Source organism: Lactuca virosa, chromosome 8 (genome assembly GCF_052849685.1).
Source record: "Lactuca virosa cultivar CGN04683 chromosome 8, Lactuca_virosa_CGN04683_v6, whole genome shotgun sequence".
Taxonomy (NCBI): domain Eukaryota; kingdom Viridiplantae; phylum Streptophyta; class Magnoliopsida; order Asterales; family Asteraceae; genus Lactuca; species Lactuca virosa.
In genome coordinates, this window is record NC_136433.1 from 253,068,258 (window position 1) to 253,076,022 (window position 7,765).

The 7,765-nt window shown below is 48.2% G+C and overlaps 1 protein-coding gene across 1 annotated transcript; it reads left to right on the forward strand.

Annotated features, from left to right (window-relative positions):
- Positions 1-2,417: 2,417 nt before the first annotated feature.
- LOC145131437 (uncharacterized) lies at positions 2,418-2,804 on the forward strand. The gene has a single exon (XM_079066117.1). It carries the CDS (start codon positions 2,418-2,420, stop codon positions 2,802-2,804), a length of 387 nt encoding a protein of 128 aa, XP_078922243.1.
- The last annotated feature ends 4,961 nt before the right edge of the window (positions 2,805-7,765 follow it).

Here is a 7,765-nt window from a genome sequence, read left to right on the forward strand (position 1 = left end):
TACGGTTACTGCAACACTAGCACACATCAACAACAACACCAATGGCAAAGGCAACGGGAACGGAACGGGGAGTTCCAATCACGGGGATAACTTAGGACATCAGAAAACCTGCACATACAAGGACTTCACCAATGCAAAAACAAGACCATTTAATGGAAGTGGTGGTGTGATAGCCCTCACTCGATGGTTCGAGAAGATCAAATCTATCTTTGAAATCTACGGCTGTCCTGAAGAGAGTAAAGTGAAGTTCGCGGCCTGTACATTTTCTGACAGAGCACTCTCATGGTGGAACGGTCATGTCAAAGCTCTAACCCTACCGGTAGTAAACGCCATGACATGGGGAGAACTCAAAAACCTGATGCTCAATGAATATTTCCCCCGAGGTGAAGTGTAGAAGCTGGAGCAAGAACTATGGAATCTCACTGTAAAAGATTCCGACATCGAAGCCTATATTTCAAGGTTCAGCGACCTGGCTCTCTGGTGCTCGGGAATGATTACTTCTGAGTGAAAGAAGGTCGAACGGTTAATCTGGGGACTAAATCCCCCGATTCAGGGAAACATGATTGCTGCTAACCCCTCAACCTTCGACAGTGCCAAGCGCCTGGCGCAAAAGCTTTATGACAATGGAGAACCAAAGGACACTAAGGCTGCTGTCACTGAATCAAAGAAAGGTTATGAAAACAAGAAGAACTGGGGAAAGAAGAGAAAGGGACAACAATCTCAAGAGTCTGGGAAGAAACAACAAATCGTAGCAGTTCACGCTGCCACCACTCCTGCTACAACAACAACAGCTACACCAACACCTGCAATGCCATATGCAGGTTCCCTTCCGAAATATGATAAGTGTAATTTCCACCTGATGACACGCCCCTCAGAGCGTGCCAAAAGTAAGATAGTCCCCGGCAAGGAATTCCCAACGAGGCCTGACTAAGCCCGAATCGACAATCTTAGCCGCCAGGGACTCTAGCAGGGCGACTGCGCAAGGGCCTCGCCCTCGCCAAATATTGTCCTTCGCTACAGTCCAAAGACAACGGCTCCAGGCGACAAGAGGCACATCTAGAGCATTATCGCCTGAGCCAATCGTTAGCGCTGACACTACGAGGAGCACGATCCACCAATAAGGACGACAAATCTTGTCGGGATCGCAGGTCCTTGTCTCTCATACGGATCGAGGAGGATCCTCCGTATAAAAGGACGTTCACTTTGCCTTGATTAGTAAGCGATCCTTCCCGATTCCTTAGCCTCTATACTTATTCACTCTACTGACTTGACCGTCAGAGTGTTTTTCTGGGACCTCCTCCCGGAGAGATGCTGATGGTTTTCCTTTCCTTATGACCTCTCAGGTTTCCTTCCGGCCATCAGAACTAGTAGCCCAAGTGGTTGGAGCCTAGGTCGCATCATTTGGCGCCATCCATTTGTGTGACAACAGATACACAAACCCTTTCGTTTTCTCTTTTACCTAGCCACATGACAAACAACACGAGGGGTGAGTCATCGGAACCACCACACAGCCCAATACATCCGATGGTGTCGCTGGAAGCAGACAACACTCCAACAACGCCATCATCCGGTGGTCTGCCACTTCGCTCTATAGCAGCGCCACCACCCGGTGGCCCGCCACCTTCCTTTGTAGCAGCGCCATCATCCGGTGGCCCACCACCTTTTTCTATAGCAGCGCCATCATCCGGTGGCCCGCCACTTTCTCTTGTAGCAACACTACCATCCGACGGTACGCCGTCTCTACTCATAGCAACCACGCCGCCGGTTGTAGCTCAGAACCAAACACCATTGCCCATACCAGCCTATGCAACTCCTTCACCATTCCCAAATAGTGGGATACCTAATCCTTACGCTATACACCGTACGCCACCGTTCTTCCCTACACTATCGAATTTAACAACAACGACTATAGCCCTCTACCACAATTCGCTCAAACCACCAATGACTCATAACAAACTACCCCCATAACGCCACCAGTAAACAACTTGCCTCCCCACACACAAGTAACACCGACGAGCAACAGCACAACCGTCCTAAGCGTCATACCACAACCGAAAAACCACCCACCATTGGTGATGGGTACCATGTCAACACTGCCATTCACACCTTACCCGCAAATAACTATGGCTCAAACACTCCCCATCCCATTTCAGCCATCAAATATCTATAGCCCAACAACGCCAGACCTCACAGCCTACAACAACATGCTAGTGCAACCCTTCTTGGCAAAGCAACAACCGGGGTACCACTTTGTTCAGCGGACACCAAACCAAGATTGGCTTTCACGAAGCGTCACGTTGCCGTTTGTCAAAGAACTGTTGGAGTACAAAATCCCCAACACCGCCAAACTACCACACCTCAAAACGTACGATGGTACCACAGATCCAGACAGCCGCATCGACACATATTAGTGGACCATGACAACCCTCAAGCTAGACGAACAGTTCTGGTGCACATATTTTCCTACAACCCTAGACGGCAACGCAGGAGCATGGTTCAAGACACTACATCCAGGAAGCATCAACAACTTTAGCCAACTGAAATATCTCTTTCTAACCAACTTCATGAAACTCCAGAAATACAAAGGTGATTGTAATTCCATCATTGGATGTAAGCAAAAGGAGGGGGAGACAGTCAAGGACTATTTCGCCAGGTTCACCAAGGCAACATTAGATGTCCCAGGGCACGATGAGGGGTTGATCGTGGGAGCGTTCACCTGGGGATTATTGATAGGTTCGCTGTCTCAGAAGCTCATGGGCAAGCAACCCCATACAAGTGCAGAACTGAAGGAGCGAGTGGAATGATTCTTACGCCAAGAAGATGGCGAAGCGTCGAAGCAAGCTTACCTCAACTCCATGTCTTCCTCAACTAGGAGGCGACATCACCAGTCTACTCCCCACCATGACTCCCGGGGAGGAGGTAGGTTCTCGGGACGGGATAGACGATCGCAAGGACGTTTCATACCTTTCTTCGAAGATGAGAGGCGGGGATGACGGGCAGAAGTATACACCGTCACTGAAAAACCAGCAACAAAAGGCACTAAGACACGGTACTGCGAATACCACAAGAGTAGGACACACGATATGGTCAACTGCTCAGTCCTCAAGAAGGAAATAGAGGAGAAGCGACTGAAGGGAAATGTAATAGAAATCGCCAAAAGTCTGCGGGCCAAATTCAACGCAGAAAATTCCAAGGACGACACTGGGAAAGCAGATTACAGACAGGAGATCCTCTCGATCCACCGTAAAAGGGGGAGAACGGAGTATTCAACCACCGTATGCAACATTACGGGAACCATGCAGGGGTTAATGTTCTCCGTGACCGACCCAAGTCCAGCTGGTTGGAAAGGGGACAACCCCTAGTCATCCAGGGGTCCATTCGAGACATCATGATCCACTGGGTGTACGTCAACACGGGAAGCTCCGCATACATCATCTACGAGCATTGCTTATGTTTGCTGCCAGACACATGGAAGGAAGGACTAAGGCCAGCCGCAGGACAACTCACGGGATTCACAGGAGATAGCTTGTGGCCCCTAGGTATGATCAACTTACCGTTCACATTAACCAGTCAAGACAAGACCAAACAACGGACCACTCTTGTAGACTTCATAGTCATACGACACCCATCCGAACACAACGTCATATTAGGATGCACAACCTTACAAAAGCTCGGAGCAATCTCGTCGAAAATCCATGGAACGGTAAAGTTCAGCACAAGCTGAGGTCCAGGGACGGTCCTCGCCACATCCCCAAGGGAGCTCAAATTCTATGAAATCATGCAACCAAAAGAAATCTCAGCCGCAACTAAGAGACCGAAGCCAGACCCGTCGAGCGGGGCGAGGGGGGGGGGAGTAATTAACAGGAAGTATCCAGACCAACAAGTGAATGTGGGAACGACTCTTCCTACGACAACAAGGCAAGCACTAGTTCGACTGCTACAGAAATATAAACACGTGTTTGCCTGGACACCCACATACATGGTGGGGGTCGATCGGGGGATCATAGAACACAAGATAATGATAAAACCAGGGGCCAAATAAGTAAAGCAGAAGAAGCGAGTCCAAGGAAGAGATCGAAACAAGGCAATTAACGAAGAAGTGGCCAATTTGACCAGCGCAGGGATCCTCAGGGAAGCAATTTTCCCCACATGGATCGCTAACCCAGTAATGGTAAAGAAGCACGACGGTAGCTGGCGCATGTGTATCAATTTCGGATCTCAATAAAGCGTGTCCCAAGGATTGCTACCCACTGCCGGAGATAAACCAGAAGGTGGAATCCCTACAAGGTTTCCAGTGGAAGTGCTTCTTGGACGCGTACAAGGGATATCACCAAATCCTGATGAGCAAAAATGATGAAGAGAAAACAACCTTTTATACGGATCATGGCGCCTTCTGCTACAAAAAATTGCCATTCAGATTGAAGAACGCCGAGGAAACCTACCAACGACTAGTCGACTCTCTGTTAGCCAATCAAATTGGCAGAAATATCGAAGTCTATGTCGACGACATGGTTATCAAGAGCCCAGATGAGCGTAAGTTGTTACGCGATGTGGAGGAGACATTGCAAATCTTGGAGAAAGCAAAAATGAAGCTGAAGCCAACAAAATGAACCTTTGGGGTAAAAGAAGGACAGTTCATGGGGTATTACGTGACAAAGGAGAGAACCCAACCGAGCCCAGCCAAAATCAGCGAGCTCGAAGAGACACCCTCGCCGAGCACGCTAAGGGACGCCCAAGGGCTAAACAGAAAACTAACGGTGCTCAATCGATTCATCTCTAAGTCAGCCGAGAAACCCATGCCCCTATTCCACATGCTTAAAGGATGCATAGAAAAGAACAACTTTCGATGGACACCGGAGGCCGAGTCCGCCCTGCAGGAGATAAAAAAGGCACTGCACACGATTCCCACTCTAGCCAGTCCAGTACCAGGCGAAACATTGCAAGTCTACCTGTCCGCATCGAAGGAGGCCATTTCTTCGGTGCTAGTGATCGAAAGATAAGGGCGGCAACTCCCAATCTACTTTGTGAGTCGGACCCTGCAAGGACCATAAGTTAATTACACAATCATCGAAAAGTTGGTGCTCGCTTTAATCTACGCAGCATGGCGACTCCACCGGTATTTCTAGGCCCACCAGATAGAGGTATTAACCCGTTGTCCAATCAAGCAAGTACTCCTAAAGCCAGAGACATCCGAGTGCCTCGCGAAATGGGCCATTGAGTTAGGGGAGCACGACATTAGCTACCATCCCAGGAGAAGCATCAAAGGGCAAGCATTGGCAGATTTCCTGTTGGAAATCCCGGGGGAACTCCAGCAAGAAATGCCCGACACGACCAAGCACAGACACCAAGAAGAAAAGATCGACCAACAATGGACCCTCTACACGGACAGAGCCTACAGCAAGGAAGGCTCGGGCGCTGGATTAATCTTGACCAGCCCCATAGGCGAAGAAATCAAATACGCTTTACGCTTTGACTTCTATACCTCCAACAACAAAGCCGAATACGAAGCCTTGTTAGCCGGCCTCAGATTGGCAGTAAAAATGGGAGCGAAGAGGGTCGTAGCTTTGAATGACTCACGCCTAGCAGCCAACCAGGTCACGATAGAATTTGAAACAAAGGATAAACGGATGGAAAGGTACGTCAAGGCGGTCCAGCGCATCACGAGTTCGCTGAAGAGCTTCGCCATATAGCAAATCCCGAGGGGAAATAATAGACGTGCAGATGCCCTTAGCAAGCTCGCATCAACATGTTTTGGACATCTCTGTATGGAGGTATTAGTGGAAGTACTAAAAGAAAGGAGTATTGACGAACGCCAAGTCGATTCTCTGTCTACGGCACAACCTAACTGGATGATGACCATCATAAACTACTTGCAACATGACATACTTCCCGACGATCACGGAGAAACACGAGAAACGAGGATACGAGCCCCTCGGTATGCGATCCTTGGAGGAACGCTTTATAGAAAAGGCCACACGGCCCATGTCTAAAATGCATAGAAGGCGAGTTAGGAAAAAAGGCCTTAACAGAAGCCCATGTAGGATCAGCCGGAGCACACGAAGGAGCGCGGGCGCTCACAAGCAAAGTGCTTCGCATGGGACTCTATTGGCCAGACATATATCAAGATGCTATCGCGTTAACTCGGACGTGCATGGAATGCCAAACCTTCTCACCGGCACAAGGCGTACCCCCAACCAAAATGACAATCATAGTCAGTCCGTGGCCTTTCTATCAATGGGGAATCGACATCGTCGGTCTTTTCCCAGAGGCGCCAGGGAAAGTAAAGTTCCTAGTTGTGGCAGTCGACTATTTCACGAGATGGATAAAAGCTGAGCCACTGGCATGGATCACGGGAAAACAAATGATTAAGTTCATGTAGAAGAACATTATAACAAGGCTTGGGACACCCAAAGCTTTGGTCAGTGAAAACGGCTACAGTTCGCCGAGAATCCTTTCAAAAATTGGTGTGCTGAAAGAGGGATAGAGAAAAGGTTCACGTCCGTAGCGCACTCCCAAGCCAACAGACAAACAGAGGTGTCTAACAGGATGCCATTGCATGGAATTAAAAAGCGTTTGAGCCGAGCAAAAGGTAATTGGGTAGATGAGCTATCGGAAGTCCTTTGGTCATATCGAACCACACCACGGACCAGTACAAAGGAAACACCGTTTAGTTTGGCCTATGGAGTTGAAGCAATGTTACCAGCGGAAATGATGATAGGTTCGATAGGGACAAAATACTGCCAAAAACAAGCAAACGATGAGTACCTAAGGGAAAGCTTTGACCTCCTGGAAGAACGGCGGGAACGCTCGAGCATGCGCCAAGCAACCTACAAAAAAATAGCAGAAAAATACTACAACCAGCGAGTCAAAGTTAAAGCGTTCCGGGTCGGGGATTACATCCTACGGAAGAACGAAGTCAGCCACGCACAACCCCATGGAAAATTGAGCCAGACATGGGAAGGACCATACAAAGTGGTGGAAGCACACCGCAACGAGTCATATTTTTTGGAAACACATGAAGGAAGACAAATACCAACAGCATGGAATGCGAGGAAGTTGAGGAAGTTCCACTTTTGAGAAAAGACCACAAGCCTCTATGCAGAAGGGAAGATAGAGAGACATCCCTTTGCCAGACTGATCACCTGGACCAACAGGCAGACGCTTAGAGCAGTTCGATAGGGAATTGTAGTGCAGAAAACGGGCATGTATCAGAATTACATAAATAAAAGAAAATGCACTAGTCTTGATATATTGTGCACAATGTGTGTGTATGATAAAAACAAAACACAGAGGATACTTAGTGAATCCACATGCACACACAATGTAACAACGTAAATTTTTAAACAAAATTTTCATTTAAAAATCGCATACGTTTCATAACATATTGTATAAAAATCTCGTTTATTCAAATTACAAAACACAACTCCATTAATAATCCAGGATCCTCATAACTCTTTCTCTGGTGTGTACAATCAAGTCGGTGCCGTCCCGCGATCCTGAGAAACCTGAAACACATAACACATAACACGGTAAGCACAAAGCTTAGTGAGTTCCCTAAAATACCACATACAACATATAAGCCACTCGAGGCTATAACTCGGTATGACCCTCCGGTCAATGTGTCTCAGTGGGACCCTCCAGTCCCATAGCTCGTTGGACCCTCCGGTCCGGTCTGATCGAGGACCCTCTGGCCTCATGAGTCGTTGGACCCTCTGGTCCGGTCTATATAACACATAGCATACATATAACACAATGCACATAAATC

Bases quoted from the DNA above. Each gene is read 5' to 3' on its own strand.
- LOC145131437 (XM_079066117.1), top strand. From the start codon at position 2,418: ATGACAACCCTCAAGCTAGACGAACAGTTCTGGTGCACATATTTTCCT.